Source organism: Martes martes (assembly GCF_963455335.1).
Source record: "Martes martes genome assembly, chromosome: 2".
Taxonomy (NCBI): Eukaryota; Metazoa; Chordata; class Mammalia; order Carnivora; family Mustelidae; genus Martes; species Martes martes.
The window spans coordinates 108,153,846-108,176,968 of NC_137889.1; the positions used below are offsets into that span (position 1 = coordinate 108,153,846).

The 23,123-nt window shown below is 36.7% G+C and overlaps 1 protein-coding gene across 1 annotated transcript in view; it reads right to left on the minus strand.

Annotated features, from left to right (window-relative positions):
* Window positions 1-23,123, minus strand: part of COL25A1 (collagen type XXV alpha 1 chain) — a gene marked incomplete at both ends in the record, with an annotated part of 459,205 nt that overhangs the window by 39,488 nt on the left and 396,594 nt on the right. Inside the window, 5 exons of the mRNA XM_080796594.1 lie at window positions 3,233-3,310; window positions 4,449-4,493; window positions 6,019-6,063; window positions 6,859-6,927; window positions 11,197-11,259. Of these exons, the coding sequence (XP_080652720.1) occupies window positions 3,233-3,310; window positions 4,449-4,493; window positions 6,019-6,063; window positions 6,859-6,927; window positions 11,197-11,259 (300 nt within the window). The remainder of the gene's footprint in view (window positions 1-3,232; window positions 3,311-4,448; window positions 4,494-6,018; window positions 6,064-6,858; window positions 6,928-11,196; window positions 11,260-23,123) is intronic.

Here is a 23,123-nt window from a genome sequence, read left to right on the forward strand (position 1 = left end):
ACAATGATGGACATTGACTGGTTTACTGTCATATAGAACTTGAGGTGGAAGAAGAAACTGAGCACATATACCATTTCTTATCAAGACCTAGGTGTCAATTTTTTTAAAAGTACAGTACATTTATATATATTAGCCAAGAGTGTTCAGGAGCTCCTAAAAAGTGACCCTAAGCATAATATCATATCTTATGGACTCTTAGGAAAAAAAACCTATTCTAAAACATCTTTACTTTACAAATAAGATCAATGAAGTATAGATACACTCCTTGATTTCCTGAAAATGACTCAGCTAGTTAATAGCAGAGGAGAGATCAAAACAGATTTCAGTTTTAGGCTGAGAGTAGCTTGCTTCATGCCTGGCTCTGTTCATGCAAAGAATACTTTAAAAGATACAATTTTTCCAGAAAGGACCATAGCCTATAATATTAGAGCATTTCTTGGAAGCTAAGAGAATGTATGTCTTTTAAAAGTGATAGTAAGTATTATAGTGTCAATGAAAGAAGTCGAAGGGAAATTTACAACATTGCAAATAAATTAAGTTAAAAAACACGCCCCTATATTTTATAAGTAAAAACTGAAAACTAGTAGGTATATCAAAACTTCTTATTCTCTTTCTCTCTTTTCTTCCACATGCAGTTATCGATTTATGGGGGAAAAGGGACAATTTAGAAATCTAGTTCTAGAACTTGACAATAGCCTAGAGGTTACAGCTTATGTTTAATCTACTTGCATTGAGGAGCACTGTTTCAAGATGTTGACAGGCAAGCAACATATTTTCAAGCAGTAAGGATGCTCCTCTTTGCATTTTACCAGAAGGAAAAAAAATGAAATGAAAAGAAAAATAGGCTGAGGGGCGCCTAGGTGGCTGAGGTGGGTGAGCATCTGACTCTTGATTTCTGCTCAGGTCATGATCATCGGGTGGTGAGATGGAGCCCTGCGTAGGGCTCTGCGCTCAGCATGGAGTCTGCTTGTCCCTCTCCCTCTGCTCCCCCACCCCCTCACCCTGTACTGCCATTCTCTCTCTCAAATAAATAAACAAAATCTAAGAAAAAAAAAAAGACTGAGCTGAAGGTAGAGTCTTCAAAAACTATTTAATAGATACTTTACTAGTTAAAAATGGTAGTTGTAGCAAAGGACCTATAGAAATGTAGATCTACCATATTAGAGATCTGAGAGTGAAATCATGAAGATGGGGGAAATAATTCAGTCAAGTACAAAATGGCAAATGTTTAAAACTAATTTGGCTTTCAAGCAAAGAAATGGATTGTACATATATGCTAAGCATACTCACTCATCAATCAGTAACCATTTGTTCAACATTTACATGCCCAGACCTGTGCCAGGTATATTGGGGGATATAAAATAAGCATGAGACATATTTCTGTCACCAAGAAGCTCATAATCTGGTTAGAGCCATGACTAAAATAAACTATGTGATTTGAGAACAATTAAGGGTTAAGCTATTGGGCCCTGACTACTAATGTTTGAAAGGATAGAAAGGAGGAATCATCTCGGTGGCAGCAGTACCTTGTTGGATGGGATTTAGATAGATGAAAGGGAAGAAGAATGGGATCAGGCAAAAAGAGGGTCATTGGAGTTTCTGAACAGATTAGAGCCATCGAAAAAGTGACAGTTTAGGAAAATTAGTCTTAGAGTAATATGCAGGATGGGTTAGAAAGGGCACTAGGATTAGAAGAATTGGTCAAGGGCCTGTTGCGATGTTAGCCCTGAAACAAATAGGATATGGACCAAGCTGCGAATGCAGAGAATGAGGCAACCTTAGGAGACACTTCGAGAAATGAAATGACCACATGTGGTGAGATGTAAAGAATGAAGGAGTAACAATAGTTGAAAATGACTCTAAAGTTTCTACCTCAAGACAGCCAAAGAATTACAGGATCACTAAAAGACAATGATTAGTTTAAAAGAGGAATCATTTGATTGGTGGGAAAAGTGACCAGTATAATTGTGTGTGTTGGTAGGAATTGATAGGGCAATGGTGAATACCTAGTGGAAATATTATTAGATAGCGGGAGGTACCCACAGCACGGACCCAGAGGTGAAAGATTTGGAAGCCACAACACAGAAGAACACAGAGAGAGTGACTGAACCATGAAGAGATCAGAGACTTGAGGATACCAAAAATTAGGGGATGACAGAGAAACTGGAAATACTACCATAGAGTGGATCTCTCAAAGAAGAAAACTAGAAGAAATCAGAGTAGAAGATTAGAAAAAACAGAAAGAAAAAGTTTCAAAAAGAAGGTGATTTAGTAGAAATGTCACAGAAAATCAAGGGTGAGGAGAACAATAGGCTTGACCTAGAGGTCACTGATGGCCTTATAAGAGAAGTTTTAACAGAATATTGATATAGGCTAAAATGGAGGAAGCCAAGCATAAAAAAAAAAAGACTCTGAGAAACAAACTGAGGGTTTTGGAGGGCAGGGGGTGGGGAGTTGGGTGAGCCTGGTGGTGGGTATAAAGGAGGGCACGTATTGCATGGAGCACTGGGTGTGGTGCATAAACAATGAATTCTGGAACACTTGAAGAAAAAAAATTAACATTTTAAAGAAAGGGATGAAGAGAAAGCAAAGATGATGGAGACAAGCTACATGGTCTATGGACTTTTACTCTATAGATATTTCTCTATGGTAGTACATTATATTATGAATGGTAGCAGTAATAAGAAATATCTAAAGAGGACTTAGTATGTGTCAGGCACTGTTCTAAGTGTATAATATGTATTTAGGTATTTATTTCTCATAACAACTCTTGAGACAGGTGCTACTATCTTCATTTTGCAGATGAGGACACTGAGGCACAGAGAAGTTAAATAACTTGCCCTCACCGATGCACTTAATAAGCAAGAGATTTGCACCCAGGCAGCTCTGACTCTAAAGCCACAGGGCTCTTAATTGCTCTGCTAGGCTTGCTTTTGAAGCAAGGAGACAAAAATTGGCAAAATAAGCACAAGGTTTAAACCAGATAAAACTAAACACTAAAGCATATCCGAAGACGAGAAGGGAAAGAAAAGGAATGATGGAAATATGCTAAGAAATATGCTAAGAACACACACTGGGGCATGGAGAAGGGGATGGGCTCAGGAAGAAGGTGTGCTTTGAGCAAGTGGAGCCCTCTGGGATTGTGGAATGAGGGGCATGGGAGCTGATATTTACACATATTACACGGGTGTTCATTAGTGTCACTGTGTCAGGGTTGGCAGCAGTCACTTGCCTGCAAGGCTTCGTGGAGGTTGCCATTGTAGTCTATGATCTCGGTGGCTCCCTGATCTCCCTTTTGACCAGGTGGACCCTGTGAAGAAAACCAACCAAGGGAAAATCATGGAAGTTAAGCTAGCCTGTACAAGGGACTGAGGCAGAAACAAAAATGGCAACATGCAGCTCTCTCTGACCAGCCGTTCTGTTGTAGGACTCAATTGCACTTCAGAGTAATTATCTTCAAATTTCGTCCTTATTGCAAAGAAGACAAACACTTTTGGTGTCCTATAGATTAAAGATATGGAGCTTGATTTTTTTAAAAAAGAGAGATAATTCAATATCTGAAACTGTTTTCTGAAGATTATAAAATATAGGCTAATCTGATTTGACTTGCAACATTTTGTTGGCTTTAACAATACTTATTAAAGCAATCCCTAATCTCTTCTTATTCTTCTACATCTAATCGATTGTTTCCTTATTAGAACACTGTTCTGTAGGAAATGCTTGGCTTGTTCAGTAGGAACAGAATTCCATTAAAATTAAACCAAACAATCGGGGCGCCTGGGTGGCTCAGTGGGTTAAAGCCTCTGCCTTCGGCTCAGGTCATGATTTCAGGGTCCTGGGATCGAGCCCCACATCGGGCTCTCTGCTCAGCGGGGAGCCTGCTTCCTCCTCTCTCTCTGCCTGCCTCTCTGCCTACTTGTGATCTCTCTCTGTCAAATAAATAAATAAAATCTTTAAAAAAAAATAAAATTAAATTAAACCAAACAGGGAACAGATATAAGATGTCTACTGCACTTATTAGTTCTGCCACCGAATTTCCATTAGTCATGTCCTAATTCCCTGCCTGTCTTTAAAAAAGGCTTAGAAAATATGGGCTATTGCTTTCCTTATAATTGGCTTAATTGGAAAATGGAAAATTCTATTAGCTGGGTGGTTATGGGCTTGCTGTTGCTCAGTTAGTAGAGGGAAAGTGGAGAGAAAATGTTCTTTAGAGCTTTTCTTGTGAGCTTATTTTACGTGTTAGACTCTACACACTCATTGTTCCAGTTGACTCAAATAAAAAAAAAAAAGGAAAAGAAAAAAAGGGGAGCAGCAGAAATCATCAGTAGTCCACCTCCAGTGCTATTATTGGGTACTGTTAGTCCAGGTGCCTTGTGAAAAGCCATATGGTTATATGAGTCAAATCTGGGCTTGTAGGGGCCAAAAGCTTAGATGAAAAATGTACTCACCCTTGGTCCCAGGGCTCCAGAGTCCCCTTTCTCTCCACGATCACCCTTGCGCCAGGGAAAAAAGAAAAGACTCAATTAGTAGTGGGGCCAATGGTCCAGAAATATCTCAAATCTAAGGATATATTTAAACTATGCAGAAGCACCTCTGATATGAACTTCTGACATGGAAATAACAGCTTGAAGAACAATAACCAGGAACAGCAAATGCTTCCTTAAGATGCACTGTAAATCCCCCTTTCAGATGACAGAGTATCTTGGAATACAGGAACTCTCTTACTGGAGATTTTCAAAAGCAAGGCAAGTGGTTTCTATGATACCCAAAGGAAGCTTTTACCTCTCAGACTGAGCCATACTTTTGTTTTTGTATGAAGAGATATGGGGCAAAGGAAAACAGAGCCAATCACTGGGTTGTCTGTTTTCTGAGGAAAAAAAAAAAAAAAAAAAGGTGTGTAGATAATCTGGATAGGGGATAGGGAAGGAATGGAGAGCTCAGTCTAGGGAGGTTTAGAAGGGAAAAGTGATCAGTGAGGCCGCTCTTCAATGATGATGAAGATCTAAGGAAAAGTCCAAAGATACAGGCCTTTTAACACTCAGAAGGTGCTGAAGTGGACAGAGCTAGCCAGAGCAGGTTGGCAGGGCTGAAGGTCGGGGGTAGGGAGAAACCAGCTTTGTTTTTAAAATGCAATATGAAAAATCATTAAAGTTCCATTCATGGTGTTTTTACCCAACCTGGAGAGAAACCAGGAATAGCCCAAGCATCAAACCACACAGGCATCACTCCAAGAGCACTCAAAATTCTCCTAAGTCTAAAGAGAAACTTTGGAGAAGAGATTTGAACCTGTGTAGACTTGAAAGTTCTTTAAGACAGCCTTAAATTTGTCATATCCTTTCCCTAGGTGGAATTCAAAGCCTTTTAATATGTCTCTCTACATATTTCATAAAATGGATATGGACCAATGAAAGTAAGCAGGAAAAGGTTTTTCATTTTTTTCTATCCACATTATACTAATAACATTGACCATAATAATTAAATTTGCTATGAATAGAGAATTAATGATTTCTGCTCTCTGTTTTCCTCATTTTTCACCTATTTTTTCATGTTATTAGCTGATAACATCTCAAATAACATGATTTTGCTTACAGTATATAGATTATGGCAAATATTATCAAAAGCATGATAAAGGAAAGAATTTTAATAGGCGGTGAAATTTTAATGCCATGGAGGGAATCAACTAACTTAAAAGCAAAGTATAATTTGAACATTTATCACAAAGACTGCCAGGAAATAAATAAGATCATACCCTACATAATGTAAATTAAATAAAGTCTTTTTTTCCCCCAAAGAAGCTATTCTTACGAAACAGGAAATACAACTTCTCTTAAATAGTAGTCTGAAGCACAAGAACACACTAAAACAATAAGACGAAACAAATTAATTGTTTTGAGATAGTATCACAGAGATGAAAATATTGTGATCCCAGTGTGTGAGAATTTAAAACATGATTCTCTGTGGAAGAGGCAAAAGGCACAGCTCTTGAAGGTGTCATGTGACATTAAAATGGTTACTGACCTTTGACCCCTTTGGGCCTCTAGTTCCTGATTCACCTTGTTTGCCCTATTATGGGAGAATATGAAGATGGAAAAGAGAAATGACAGAGGAAATAAGAACAGAAAAAGGAAATTAGCAGTGACTCAGAATAATGAAGAAAAATGGAAACACTTTATTATAACTGTTTCAATATATGGCTCTATGTAATTTTGGATATCATAACACAAAGCTTAAGTAGTTATCACCATATCATTAGCTCATTCTCTGGTCTCGCCACCACCTTCATTCCATTATAATTCTGAAGACTGCCCACCCATCAGTGGATGGGAAGAGTTCTGTGAATAATCCTCATTAGTCTCAACAGTGTTGGCATAAATTTCTTTTTCATCAAAGACTAAACCATTTCCTGTGTCTCTAGGATGGATTATTAGAATAAAGTGTTACCATATTAGTTTGCAGGAAGTTTAGAGGAATAAAGACTGAACAGTGAAATAAATCCCTAGCTCTGATATTTTCAGAGTGTTCTACACCTTCAAGTTACCACAGAAACTAACACATCGCATATCAACATTTTTCTCAGTAAGTTTTAATACGCACTGAGTAATGACAACATGTTAATACGACTGCACCTTCCCCTTTACGTTTGGATGTGTTATTAGATTTGTTTACTGGACAGAACAAACTAGAAAAGTTGAATCGTAAAATTCCTTTCGAAAAGAACCAAACTGTGCATTTCAATAAATTATGATTTTTGCTGTTTTAATACCCGTTAAGGAACTATAGTTTAGTTTCATGTTCTAAAGTAAGTAGGACACATTTCCAAACCAAAGAAAGCTATCTTCCAATGCAAGAATAACTGACCTTTGGTCCAGGGGCTCCAGGCTCCCCTCGCTCACCTCTTCCAGGAGGCCCTGTCTCCCCACGTTCACCCTGTTGCAAAATACAAAACAAGTAAATGGCAATTCCTCCTTCCTCCCTCCCCTCCAGGTTGGTGCCTGTAGATTAACAAGTGAATTCAATAAAATGAAGGAAAGTGCAGAGTTACCACTTATTTACCACTTATCCTGCACTGTACTAATCTCAACATGGATTATCTCATTTAATAATCAAAACAATTATTCAGTGTTTGTATTATCATTTCTATTTTATACATAAGGAAATGGTTTGGTAATGCTTATTTGATACCTATGTTGGTAAATGGAAGACCTTTAAAGGTAATTGATAAGAGCATCATTATATTTCAAGACAGACATGGACAAAGTTTTCATTCTGTGGCAACTTTTTAAGATCTGCCGGGGGGAAGCATGGCCAAGTGGCTAAGTGTCAGGTTTTGTAATCCAACATCCTAGACATCAATCTGGGTTCTGTTATTCACCAGTTCTATGTTTTGGGACAAATTAGTTAAGTTCTGAAAAATGTCAGTTTTCTCTGTAATGTGAAGAAAAGTATAGTACTGATCTCAATTTATAAAGACAAAGTGCTCAGGATGGTGCAAGATACATAGGTGTTATAGCTTTTGACTATATTTATAGCTCTATGAAGAATGAACATGATCACTGCTCTCAAGGAGCTAATGATCTGGTTAGACAGACAAGATCCACATAAGCAAAATAGTTCAGAATTAAGGAGTAATGTAAGGCTAACATGTGAGAGAAGAGGAAATCCCATAGGGTTTTGAATGGTCCAGATTGGCTAGTTCGAGGTGAGATCGAGCCATGTCCTAAAGGATGGATATGGTGTATTTTACAATTATTGTTGTTTATGACTGTGCTTTTGATGAGGCCAGCAGCTGCCTAAAACACTTCACATGCATTGTCTTATTTAATCCTTGGGACAAAGGAGAAAGGTACTGGTTCCCAGAGTCTTACAGATGAGCAGACTGAATGAAGCTCAGGGAGGTTAAGTAACATGGCCAAAAATCACAAAGCTTTTAAAGTGGGAGAGCTGTGACATAAAACTGATTGTGCTCCATACTCAACTTCTGCATAAATGTTTCTGTATGTAAATCTTTTGCACATATCTGATCATTTTCTTAGGATAAATTCCTCGTTGGGGACTTGCTGGGCCAAAATGTACAAACATTTGAAAAGCTTGCCAAATTGCTCCCCAGGAAGACCATGTCATTTTCTATTCCTGAGCACAGATAGAGAGTGACGGCTTCCTGCATGATGGGTAGAATCGCAACAATCAAACAGGTTTGGAATTCAGACTGGTGATGGCATGTTTATGGGTGAAAAGGCACCCTCCTCACTGAGGGAACTGATTCATCATGGAAAGGAGAATAAAATAGCATTGGATCTGTCCTGGGTGATTCAGGGCTCTAAATTTCAAGATCTTTATCTGTATCATGCCCACAGTGGGGTTTTGCGGGGGAGGTGGGGTAGATTAGGGCAAGGATTAAAGAAGACTCAGCAGGTTCTTCAGCATGAACTGAAAAGAATGTGAAAATGGAGAGCCTGGGAGAAAGGCAAGGGACTTGTCTGAGTGGAAGAAATGGAAGAGATCTTCCAGAAGGGATTTTCCAGGGATTAGAGACAGAAGGGCCTCCACTGGTATATGGAATTTTAATTTTTAAAAAGTGTACCATATTTAGTCTTTCTTTAAATATTTTGCAGAAGAATTCTAAAATAGTAGTTATAAACTTATTTTAAAGAAAAGCAAAAAACCTGAGAAAATAATTTATCTATAGCATACAACAGGAGTCGAGCGTATATATCTTTACCTAGAATCACTTTTTTGTCACAATGCTCCTCATTAGCTGCTTGTTACCCTATGGAATTACACTATTTTTGTGTCTACTTCTATCTCTCCTTCCACCTCTGTCTAACACATACTGGAATGTAAGCTTCAGGAGAGTAGAGACTTTTTGTTGCGTTTACTGTTCATCCTCAAATATTAGAAAAATGTCTGGCAAAAAAATGTGCTGAATTAATGAATAAACATTTTATTCAAAGTATTCTGAGTTATTCATAATAAAACCTCATTTCTTTAGGCTGATACAGATGCTGAGGATACAGCAGTGCATATGAACAGATTTTGAGATACCATTATACATCTTCCTTCCTTACAATCTCTCTTCATTATGTTGGAGATAAAATATGCAGGGTTAGTTTATTTTTTAAATCTGAATTTAGTGGTACAAATCCAGACTTGCCTACACAACTGGAAAAAGGCCACTGTTCAGCTGAGACAGAATTTTAAATAAACATGACTTTTCCATTATAATACCAAATTCATATTAGTCAATTCAGCTGAAAATTACTCATATTATTAATATAATTGTTAAAATATTGTTAATAAAACAAATTTCCTGTCCACATCCCTTCTTGTGGAAATACAAAACAAGTACAGTATGTTCTTTACTTTTATTGGGAATTCAAAGAAGTATCTGTTAAAATCAGCCTGGGTTCTTCATGAGAAGGAATCAATGTTGATTTTGTGGATTTACATCTAAATTTTTTTTGAAACCCCAGAATTGTTTATTTATTTATTTTTTTAAAGACTTTATTTATTTACTTGAGAGAGAGAGAGAGATAGAAATAACAACAGAGATGGCAAGAGATAGCACAGGTCGGGAGGAGAGGAAGAAGCAGGCTTCCCTCTGATCAGGAAGCCCAATGCGGAGTTCGGTCCCAGGACCCCGAGATCATGACCTGGGCGCAAGGCAGGCGCTTAACTGAATGAACCACCCAGGAGCTCCAATTTCAGAGTAGTTTAAAGATTTTATTTTTAAGTAATCTCTATACCCAACATGGGCTCGAATTCAGAACCCTGAGATCAAGAGTCTCATGCTCTACTAAATGAACCTGTCAAGTGACCTGAAACTACAGGGTAGTTGAAAATCAATGAACTGAAGAAATGATATTTAGGGATGAACTCCATTCCCTACAACCTGTGTTTCTTCTACTTCCCACTTTTCAACAAACAGAACGCCACAAACATTTAAAGATCTAGTTCACACCTGGTTCTCTCTGGCACTGACCAAGTTTTCTACTCCTTTGTGATGACCTATGAGGCTGGCTTCTTTCTTTACCTGGCTTTGAGGCAGCATGCCTAATAAACACGACAGTTCTCATATGAACATGGAATCCTCATTATTCTCTTGCTTCCTCAGTCTTTATTCCAGAAAACACATTATTTGCATGAATTTGTTCAGGCTAAAAGAGGCATTCTTCATATTTTGTTAATAAGCCCGACAGCTTATTATGTGAAAAAGAAATTGCTTGAGAAAACAGAATTTTGGATAAATTCAACTGAGTTTCAGTCCCCCTTAGGCCACACATAGTTTCCATTTACTAGGATTAGAGTTGTTTTCTCTTGATCAGCGGAAATGAGGACTCCTCTGTCAAAACAGACCACGAACATATTTCCCTAGCTCTTAGAAACCATCCTGGCTAATTTCTGGTGAATGTCATACACATTGAGGCAAAGACTTCTACAGCTTAAAAATAAAAGAATGTAGTTTGATCTAATTTTGCCCCTTTGATTCATGAATCTGGCATGAGTAAAGTTCCATCTTCAGAGCTATACCTTTTTATGTCTTACTGAGTAGATAAAAACAGAACTATGGGTCCAACTACATCCACAGCAACGTAATTTTTTATATGGTGGCATAAATATTTTGCTTTTAGGGCCCTCTCTAGAATTGCCAAGTGGAAGATTATGACATGGTTTTCATTACAGGATCTTTCCGTAGACATTATTCAGGATAGATCCTTTTGAGATGAGACACTTAGGAATTTATATGACATCAGTACTTGTCTTTGAAATTAAGGGAGTGGGGGGGGGGGATAGTAATAATGTTTGATTAACAAGTATGTCCTAAAATTGGTGAAAAGGGGCAGAAGTTAATGAATTCTATTTCTCCTCATCAGAATTCCCCCACTTTTTCTTATAGTCAGGAGGTAAACAACATCATATCTACTTAGGAACAATTTGGGGGAAAACAGGAGCAACTAATATATTTCATTACCCTATTGTCTAACCTGAGGCTTTCTGGAATTAACTTCTTATGACTCTATTTAATGTGGTATTCCCATTAGAAATGTTAATAATAGGTGATAGGTAATTTCATTCTCTGTTAGGCAAAAATATCTGGTCACCTAAACAATAAAGTCACTCCACACTTCTTTCAACACAATGGACTAAAAATATATGACAAAATATTTCAGAAATAAAGGAAGGAAAAACACCACTAACCTTTGTTCCTGGTAACCCTGGTAAGCCTGGTTCTCCTTGAGGACCAATGAAACCTGGTTCTCCCTTTAAAAAGGATGGGCATATGAGATTGTTATTCATTTGGCAGTAAATAAGTAAAGTTAAACTGATTTACTTTTACCGGGATTTTACCCCTTTGACTGTATGCAGCTTTCCTCCTGAGACCCAGCTACTGAGTATCAAAGCAATCAGAACTGGTTTTGGTCAGTGAAGATACTCTGAGCAAAGTTTTGGAGAAACTTGAAAAAGCAAAAGTGACAAAGAAACAAGACCAATGTCTTTACAAAGTTCTTTGTCATCTGTTGTCCTCCATTTCTTATCATTTACCAAATTCAGATCCACTATGTTAGGGTGGATATGGTAGGTGGCCTCTAAGACAGGCCTCAATGATCCCACCTCCTGGGTATTCACTCCCTTGTGTCGTCCACCTCTGCTAAAGTGTAGATTGGACTTTCTTACTCATATCTAATGAACAGACTATATTGGCAGAAGTAATGGGATATCACTTCAGAGACCAAGTTATAAAAAGACTGTGGCTTCCATCTTGGTGGCCCTTTCTTGTTCTCTCTCACTTGGATCACATGCTTTGGGGAAAGCAAGCTGTCATGCTCTGAGCAGTCCTATGGGAAGCCCACATGGTGAGGCCCAAGTTCTGCCAACAACCATGTGTGTGAGCTTGAGAACAGATGGTCCACCCCAGCAGAGTCTTCAGATGAAACCACGGTCCTGGCTGACAGTTTGACTGCATCCTTGTGGGAGATACTGAGCCAGAGGCACCCATCTGAGTTGTGCTCAAATTCCTTTTCTTCCAAAACTGTGAGGTAATTTTTGTTGTTAGTTTTGGGGGTAATGTGGTAGGCAGCAATAGATAACTGATATATAGGTGTGGCTAGGGAAGAGATTCAGGAATGTTCAGCATGTAAGGAAAAATATCTCTCCTTGCTATACTTCCATAACCTCTTCCCCACTACCTGGAGGAAACCCAGTTGTGATATAATAAAATATATATTTGGTCTTGTTCCTGGTTCCTTGCACAGAGCTCCTAAAACCCTTGGAATTTCCTGAGTGATAAAGAGTAAAAGGAGTAAAGTTTGTTATTCATAACAAACCTCTTTCAGATGTACCTGATGGGTTCCTAGATAGCTTCCAGAGTGGAACTCCTCTCACCATCCCCAGAGAGGGCAGAGGGGCTGGCAATTGAGTTCAGTCACCAATAGTTAATGCTTTTTTTTTTTTTTTAAAGATTTTATTTATTTATTTGCCAGAGAGAGAGAGAGAGAGTGAGCACAGGCAGAGAGAGTGGCAGAGGGAGAAGCAGGCTCCCTGCGGAGCAAGGAGCCCGATGTGGGACTCGATCCCAGGACGCTGGGATCATGACCTGAGCCGAAGGCAGCCGCTTAACCAACTGAGCCATCCAGGCGTCCCACCAATGGTTAATGCTTTAATCAATGATGCTTATGTAATGGAACCTCTATAAAAATCTTTAAACAGTAGGGATTGGAGAGCCTCCAAGCTGGTGAACACATCAGGGTGCTAGCAGGATGGGACATCTCAACTCCATGGGGACAGAGGCTCCTGTGCTCGACACTCTTCTGACCTCATGCTACCTAACTCTTCATCTTAATCTTTTATAATAAACTGTAATGGCATGGCATTTTCCTGAGTTTTGTGAGTTATTAAAGCCAATTTTCAAACTTCAGTGCTGTTGAGGGTGGGTTGGTTGTTAGTACCCTCAAATCTGTAGTCAAGTCAGAAGTGCAGATAACCAGGGGACCCTGTATTTCTGATTGGGGCCTCTAGACCGTCCTTTAGACAGAGGTTAAAAGTGAAGGCAGCTTTGTGGGACTGAGCCCTTAAAACCTGTGGAGCCTGATGCCAACCCTAAATAGTTGGCATCACAATAGGACTGAATGGTAGGACATACAGTTGGTGTCAGAAAACACCCAAGACCAGTGTTCATATTTTCTCCAGTATCCATAAAGTTTTATTTTCTTTTTAACAATGTGAGCTCAAATGTAAGAGTCTAACTTCCTGAAATCTATAAAGAAATTTTAAAGCAAAAGCTGTGATGGCTCTGTTCCCATATTTACTGCTCCTCTCTCCCCCATTTGCATTATTTCTGGAGCAGTTGCTAATGTTATTTAATACATTTGATTTTTTTTTTATGTAGTGATATTTCAACATTTGTTTTTTGATACTTAGAGTTGAGCAGGCAGATACAGAGAGGATGTTTTATGACAAGTGTTTAAATGTCATCAAATATTTGAAAACACATTAGTTTTTAAAATATGCCTCATAAAACCTTGGGTACTGGGTGGGGAATGAAAGGATATCACTATCACAAAATGTATCACATTGATACAGAACTCAAAAATATTCATCTTTATCTCTGATGTTCATGGTACTGGTTTCAGATTAAAAAAAATGTGGAGGCTAAGTAATGCTTAGATTATATTGTTTGTGAACTTTTTGAGACTCTATTCTACCTGTTCCCGTAACCTTACACATAACAGAAAGGAACCTCCAAACAAATAATTTTTGTATGATCTCTTAATGGTCTAAAATGAAAATCAACAAAATTCAGAGAAATCATTGATGACCATTCTACTGAAAGAGTTTAACTTGTTATTTTAAACAAACAAACAAAAAATCACATGGAATACATTTATTTACAAGTAAGATGTTTTTCCCAATAAAATTTCATATATAAATACATAAATATTCTCTGTCCATCCTCAAGAAAAAAGTTGTAATAAAGTCAATGTGTATCATTAGTAATGACTTACTAACATGAAAATCTAATGTGAGTTAATAGGTTGAAAATTTATAGGTAGAAAAGACTCTTGCGTATCTTCAAGTAGAAATAAACTGATCTCACTATTTAGCAAAACAAATAGAACACCATTAAGCATACTAGTTAAAGAGAAGAAAAAAGAGTAAATATTGAAAAACATATTTCTTATTCAGGTTAGTGTTTAGTTTATAAAAAGATGAAGCATGCAGTTTCAAAATTCACAAATAAATAAATAAGGTTTTGTGATCTCAGAGGTCAGACAAAAGTGATTTTTCTTCTTTTAATAAAATAGAATATACATTAAATTCTCCTGAGGCAAGTATAGTAAGTTCCCTTAAATAGAATGTTCAGGGGGGAAATTTTTTACTTCCAAATACACAATTAGCCATGCATTTGACAGTAACGATGATTTTAGCACTGCCAATGTTGGCTAATTTTAAAGACTTTGAGTATGATTAGTTTGACCTTATTTCACTCTAAGAAAGCATCTGCCATATTGATGTATTCATTTCTTATCTCAATTTATTCAAAGGGAAAATAGCATACTTAACTTTAAGATCACAATTTTATGTTTATTTAATTCCAGAGCTCTCAACCACTTTGGAGACATTTTCTTAATCCTCTCTATATCTTGGCAGAGTGGGGAGGAAATAGTCATTTGTCTCTTTTCTGTCTCAGGCTTGAAAGAAACTTGTTGAGGTAAACAATGCATAAATAAGCCTACTCGTAGTCTTGAGCTTATCGGGTTGTTTCTTAACTTCCTAAGCTAATGCGAGAGGTTCTCATCCTCTTTCCTTTAGTCTTATTAGTGTACACAGTAGGAAAAGTTCATTGATAGGGTTTCAGATTCCACATTTCATTTAACACTTAATAAACTACGATTGGTAGAGTTTGGAGTAGTACTGAAGAAGAATATCCATAATTTTATGAAAAGACTATTAAAATAATCATCCCTTGTCCAGTGACATATCTGTGTGAGGCTGTTTTTCTTCATACACTTCAACTAAAACAACAAATGGTAACACATTGAATGCCTAAGCAGATATGACAATCCAGCTACCTTCTGTGAAGCCAGACATTAAAGAGATTTGCCAAAAAAAAAAAAAAAAATATAACAATGCACTGTTCCTGCTAATTTTTGTTTTTTTTTAGAAAATTCAATTATATTTAATAAAAATGTCATTTAATGAACACATAATGATTTTTTTAAAAATGTGTTTTAATTTCTAATAAAGAAACCTCAATAGATATAATAAGCCTACTAAATGAAAATTCTTTCAATCCCAGTTTTTAAGTGTGTAAGGAGTTTTGAGACCAAAATTTTTGAGAACTGTTGCTACAAAGGTCCAGAATTGAGTTAAAGCCTGGATTTGCAAATTGAAATCCTGAGGTGCCCCAAAACGGAAAATACTACTGTTGTTAAGGGGTGGCTTAGTCAAGACTTACCAGATAATGCAAGCAAAGCACTTAATGCTGTCACCAGAATAAAGTAAGTAAACAATAACTGTTTGTCATTATTGTTGCCCTTATCTTTCAGTCTCAAAAATGCTGGCTATCATCATAATTACTGTGGTTAGTAATAGTATTACAACATCTCTGCAACTAATTGGTGATATACAAGGTGACTTTTTGTTTCTCTACAATCTGTATGGGGCTATATTCAATACCTCTCCAACTTCTTCCAAGAAGTAGTGCTAAATTTTCTCATGTGAATATATCATCATTTCATGAGATGATATGCAGCTGTAAGAGACTTTAGGACTGCAGAAGCAGAAGTATATAAGGTAGAGAAGCGATAGGTGTACTAAGAATGAATTTTTTTTCCTGTAAGGAAGGAAAAGAAGAAAATGGTCATACCTACTGAATTTCTCTAAGTAAATGTAATCCTTTAAAAAAAAATCTTGCCTCTTTGACAAGGACTGATTAAAAATTCCAACCTCCTAAAATGTCCAGGAGAAAGGCCATGACAATCTATGATTTTGTGGCAAAAAAAAAAAAAAAAGAAAGAAAAGAAAAGAAAAAAGCATTTGGTTTTTCTACTGTAGTCACGATTCTAGTAAAGCAGAATAGAGGAAGGAGAAAAATTTGGTTTAATTTTCTGCTCTTGCCTTGGATGATGTATCTGATTTCTTCTTGAGTTGTTTCATGAGTTTTGTCCTTTGTTTATTCTTTAATGAATTAGCTCCCCACCAATGAGTTTGAAAATCGAGTCTCAATACCAAAACTGTAACACGTTTCCCTGTGTTAAGCTGGTAGAAAAAAATCAATAATAGAGTACCTGTGGTTTTGGCAAGTAGACTGGGATTTGGGTTGGGCAGAAGAAATGCTATTTATTCAGCATATAACACAGTAAAGGTCTAGTAGTACATTGCTGGGAGCTGCAGCCAACAGCAGTCAGCGGTCCTATCTGAAAATCTGACACAAGTTGCTAATTTCAATGGAAGTTTTAAGTAGCCAGGGCACATAAAGATGCAGAACCAAGTCTACAGAGAATAGTTCTAGCTGAGATCACGGATGTGTCTTCACATGACCAACTTTGGAGGGCCTAATTGTCTCACGTTGACCTTTCCAACTTAGCTAACCATTTCAGCAGCCACAACCTTGACCTTGCAGTATGAAGTTCAACGAAAATAAGTCACAGGAGCTAGTAAGTACTATATTTGAACAATTACCCTGTTTTTGCATCAATAAGTTTCCTTGCTAATGAGAGTGTTAATATTAGATCTCTCTTTCTTCTTCTCTTTCTATCCACCCAGCTTTCTTTCTTACATTGGTGATGTATGCATAAATAGGAAAATTAAGCTGTAGGTAGGCGGAATCTGTTCACTCAATAAGATTAAAAAAGATACAAAAAAGATAAGATTTTTGACTGAAGCCACTTTTGTTACTTTTAAAATTTTTAAGTAGCCTAATGAGATAGCTTAGATTCTGTGTATTCTGACTAATGTCCCTCCTACACACAAAACGCCTATGACAAAACAAAATACCCTAAAACAATGCAAACAATTAATGTCTTTAACAACAAGGAAGGCAACAAAAACTGGCTTTCTATATTACAACAAGGCAAAGGAAAGGTAGAAAATTCCCTAACATGACCTTTCTGAAATCTAACAATAACCATCAAAGGTCTCATTAAGTTTTAGAATTCAGTAATAAAATTCAGACTGATTTCCTTCAAACCGACATTTAATACATAGCAAGAAAGTATTTGAGATCACCTTCTTTTATTTTCTAAACGGCTATTGGAACAGTGTACTGAATACTCTTCTATCAAATTTACATAAAGGATGTCCTTGACATAGGTGAGAAAAGTCAACAAATACATAGATGGGATTATTGGTCAAGGTAAAAAAGGAAGAGATGGCTTCATTCACACAGAAATGTCTCCCTGGGTGTTTCCCTATAAACTTCCAGAACTTACCATCTGTTAAATGGAATAGTGGCCAGAAAGTCCTAACTGATTAGCTCTTGCCCACAGAAAAATCTCTGGTTTTTCATTTATTACCATTTGCTTTATTTTTATGTCATTATCAATTAAAGCAGTAAAAGATATTATTTTTTTAACCTGCCTAAAAAAGCCTCTAACACACCAGCTTAAACCAAGTCATGTTTTCCATGATAGTTATTACTCCCAAGCAGATCCAATTTTCATTGCCCCAAAAATAGTACAATAGGGCTTGAAAAATATGTGCTGATTTGCCTGGGCGCTTAAAGCATCACCAATAATTTTGATTAATGTGTCTTGACACTGAATGCATTAGCCATACAATATCCTTCTTGCTTAAAGGCTAATTAGAATTCAAGTCAGCATGATACCTGCTTCTGAGGATTACAGCAAGAACATTTGTTGTAATAAGAACGTCCAGGCAGCTAGTTTTTGTAGTGATTGATTTGCAAAATTATTGAGGGGGGAAAAAAGAATGAAAAAGTAGAGTCTGTCCCTGAAACACTATTTCCCTTCAGGATAAAATTTGAGTATAAATTAAAACATCTCGGTGATATGATGAAAATGAACAGCAATAGCAGGTTTATTTAAGACTCAGAAAACATACCTTTCTGCTTTTTTTTTTCTTCTTAACAGTATTACATCATGAAAACACATTCAGTATATTTATTGGAGGTTTCATTATGGCTGCTAAAAATCTCTGATTTCCGGTTGCATGAGTTTCCTAATTGGATTCTTAAACTACTCAACTGCTCAGACACAGACTCTGGGCAGGCAGGAAATAATTATAAGTAACAATAACACAATCTTATCCTTTTAGCCAGTATTTCTTCCTTTTCTTTTTTCTTTTAGGAATACATTTCACATCCTATGTTACTTCCAAAAACTTTTCCCTCCTGTTTTTAAAATGTGATTTGATTTTTCTGAGGAAAGAACCTCATCGCCGGTGAATTTAGATGGTAAGTTTCTATTAGATTATTGAACAATGTAATTAATCCTAAGAAGGCCGACCTAAATGTTCCTGCCACCTGTAAAACTTAGCCTTTCTATGATTTGGAGTCAAAGATGATTTCATATAATGAGGTATAAAGAACTGGTTACTGTCTCTTACCCTCCCAATCCTTGAATTCTTAATCTGAATGTCAAATTTTCACTAATGTGGAAACCAGAAGAAAACTATCAAGTTTGAGGGAAAATACTTAAAAATTTTTTGCCACCTAAATGCTTTTTTCATTTATGTATTTTTTACTGTATTATGTTTCCTGACTCTATTAATTTTACTGTGTTATATAAATTTTTCCCAATTTACTTTCTGAATATGATGAGATAAACTAGTGGTCTCTGTTGAAAGGAGAAAAGCAAGCATTGAAAACCCATATTTGTAAAAAAATGTCTAGGTCCAGGCAACGCTATGACTGGGACCGAGAAAGATTTCCTCATTACATGTCCAGGTTCTCTTGTGAACAGCATAGGAAGAGGAATTTTGACAGTACCATGTCTTATGCCCAGAAATTTACATTCCTTCATCCTTTGTTCCTGGAATGTATTTGAGTTATAGGAAAAGGAGAATAGTGTGATGTTTTAAGAAAACTAGGTTTCTTACAGCTCTTAAAGGTAACATTCATCCACCACTGCAAAGGAGTTTTCAGAATTTACCTCTATTAACCTGTAGAATGTAAATGGCTTTATGTTCTCCAGGTTAAAAAGACTCACATGAGGAAAGATTATATTGAACATGTACATAACCCATAACTCCAATATTCCGAGTTGCTCCAAGAGAAAAAAAGAGTAATAGCTAATATTTTTTGAGATTTACTATCCGCTTGGCAATATTTTAGGAGCTACACATATATTAATTCACTTAATAAACACAATTCTCTGAGTTATATACAACAATGACTCTCATTTTATAAGGAAACCGGAGAACAGCGAGATTATTGTAACTTGCCCAATGTCGTGATAAGGGGTAGAACCAGGACCCGCACACTGGTGGTCTGGTTCTAAAGTCAGGTGTCTTGCTCACTGCTCTATACTGCTTCATTACTAGGGTAATGTAATCATAAGAGGGGCAAGTAATGTATTTACGTTTTTCAAAATAAGTGTGGAGAGAAAAAAATTTTTAAAATAGGAACATCAGATCTTACCCTTTTATGTGATATCAGAAAAGCTAGTTACATTAAGTTTCACTCATGAAAAACATATTTGAAGGCTTATTTATAAAAATCATTTTGTGAGCTCAAATCTTATTCCAGAAGATCAATGTCTGCATGGTACATTGTGCATAATTTAATTTTCCCAGTTGAACATCTTGACATGATATGAACCATGAATGCATGAAATAGGAATTCCAAATGTCTTCCACATGGTGAGAGAACTTTCCAATACTTGTGCAGGAAGCTTAAGAATAGTTTGAAATTAAGTTATGCCTGTTGTTGGTGACTTTTATTATGAATGCCCAAGGTATCAGCACTTCTCTCTGAGTGGGACTCGGAGGTGATAGATAGATGAGTCTGCTGTCTGTATTTAGGCACTTTGCTCATTTCCTGAGAGCTGTGTGGAAGGCATTTGGGTGCTCATTAAGTTCCCCACCATTCCCTGAGAGCAACAGGTGGCAAATCAAAGCTTCCCTGGTATGTCATGGCTGGTTTCCTCAATGTCTCGGAAATAATGGATGGCATTTGCATGCTCTCTGTAGTACCAGAAGATAAGAAGGGGATGAATAGCAACAGGAAGTATTTCCAAAGCATGAACTATCACACAGTTCTTGCTACCACACGTTCTAAATCCATACATGTGGTTTCATCTTTTAAATATTGTTACTCATTCAAACTATGAAATCACAATTAACTATCCTGTGGTTAGCAACTGAGTAGAAGCAAGGCATATTGGAGGAATAAAGAACATCTCAGGTAATGAAGCTATATTGTAAAGTTATAAACATGTAACTCTACATTTATAAATATCCAATGCCTGCTAATGACTATGTGTTCTTAAATTATCTCCTTCACAAGAGGACTTCTGTATTCTGAGCACCTACCATATTATAAAGAAAGAACATTGCTCACATCCTGAACTAGAGCAAGAAGACAAAGCTAATTACAAAATCTGTGATTTAAATCAAGTACTGAGTAATTCCCCAACAATATTTGATAATTGCATAGAAAAGTGTCTCCAGCAAAGGATAAAAAGGTTTTGTCAGTTGACAGCTTCTTGTCACAACAGTCACACTCAAGGTTTAAAAAACCAAGGCAAATATCAGCTATATGATCCTAACAAAATACTTCTGGCCATGTCTTAGGACCCTTGGAATAAAAGCATTTACTGGAGGTGGCAAATCACCAACATTCTTCCCAATTTGAAAAAGTTCAAAACTTTTGGACTAGTTCACATATGATTAGGAAAATTGCCATGGGCTATTTTTCGTGGTGGAAGACATAAAATGAATAAGAGGTAATGATAACAAATAGAGTAATTCAAATTGGTTTTTGTTCGTTTCGGAGGGAAAAACCCCAACAACTTCACCCTTACATACTCTTTCCCACCAAGACAGTGCCTCATCCTCAAGCGCATTTCAATGCAGGGCTGGAGTTCCGGCCTCACCAGTGACCATTGGAAGCACAGCCTTACTAACTTAGGAGTAAAGCACTATAGGAAACCCTCCCCTAGCCCTTCCCAAATGTCCCTCCTTTCCAGTGCCTTCCCCCTTATATATAATGCAACCAGGTTCTTTTTAACTCATGTTGAATTAAATAATAATTTTAATTATCATTTAAAATAATTTATAAATGTACTTATAAATAAATTTAATAATAACAAATAATATAAATATAAATAAATACACTTATAATAAAATTTATAAATAAATTATAAATTATTATTTAAAATAAGACTAAAATAAATACAAATTTTAATAATTTCCTTAAATTTGTTTTAGAAATCTATGATCTCCCAATCATTTGCAAAAGGATCTTTTTTTAATGTGTGGGAATTACTAAGGAACCTTCCATAAATTAGCTCTACCATATGAAATCATATATTTAATTATTTTGCTAAATAGCAAGTGATAAGTAAAAGACTTTGACCTTTTAGTAAGCTGTTCTCCTACGGTGTACTTTTTCGCTGAGGAAGTCAAAGACAAAAATAAAAGGACATATCTGAATGTCCATGATACCAATCTGGAAACATCAAACAAAAAGCAGAAATTTCTGACTGCCAGCCTGAAAACACAGTTTTCATGTCTGTTACTTATACCAAATAAAGTCATAAAATACATAATACCATATGATGTCTGGGGAACTCAGTAATTTATCTTGCTTTATTCTAAAGCCATATTAGTTCATGTACCATACTTCAAACGCAAACTTCATCAAACAGTATACAAGCCCACACACTGAAACTAGGATTATTCATTTTAAGATGGTCTAACACACACTAAATATTGATTCAAAGTTTATGAGAATAATGCAAGGAAAAATATACTTGCATTATGTTACTCTATCAAACGGTTCTAGAAACAACTTTAAAGCTTTTCAGCTTTAGAAATCAGATCTTAGAGACCCACTACTGCTAAGGCAATAGAACTTTAAGCATGTCGGTTGCCCTGTGAAAAATTTTAAGCAATTAAAAAAATGTATGTTTCCTAACATTTTTAGATGGTTTTAAAACATGGAAAACAATGTTTTCCAACTAAGCTTTTAGCAGTTATTTCAAAAGATACACACAAAGTTTATGGAAATAATATATGGTACAGGAGAGTTTAGTCATCTGATTTGTCCTTTGCAGTGAGAGTTATTGACAGGAAGTGGAAGCAGAAGCTATTTTAGAGCGATTGTTTTAACGAATCAATTACAAAAACAGCCGCCTAAATGTTCGATTTATGGGAATGTTAAGACTCTGATTCCAGTCAGAGTCTAAGGGATGCAAAGAACAAAATTAAAATGTGAAAGTGGACATCCTAGACTTTAAAGAATTCCTTTGTGGCACTTACATTTTTTTCAAGGTCATAGTAGGTTCTAATAGTAGAATATATAGTCCAGATAGCAACAGCAAATGTCAGCAATACTTGTGCCTAGTTTTCAATTTAAAAATGCTAACGTGGGCCTCAAACCCATGACTCTGAGATCAAGACCTGAGCGGAGATCAAGAGCTGGACGCCCAACTGACTGAGCCACCAGAGCGCCCCTTGATTTAAAAAACTTAATTGATTGTGGGGCACCTGGGTGGCTCAGTTGTTAATCGTCTGCCTTCGGCTCGGGTCATGATGCCAGGACCCTGGGATCGAACCCTGCATCAGGCTCCCTGCTCGGCGGGAGTCGGCGGGAGGCCTGCTTCTCCCGCTCCCGCTCCCACTCCCCCTGCTTGTGTTCCCTCTCTAGCTGTCTTGCTCTCTGTCAAATAAATAAATAAGTAAAATCTTTTTTAAAAATTTAATTGATTGAGATGGCTGGAGAGAATTTAAAGGATAGCATTATATTTTTACTTTTCATTTTTTTCCTATTTTCCTTTGATTTCTGTGACTTTCACAGTTACAATTCTATGAAACTGAGACTGTCAGTGCAGTATTTACCTTTATCCCCGGAAGTCCAGGAAGCCCAGGAAGCCCTGGTTCACCCTACATAGGAAAATCACATAGCATTATAGAACAATAGTCACTCAGTCACAGTATTTGGA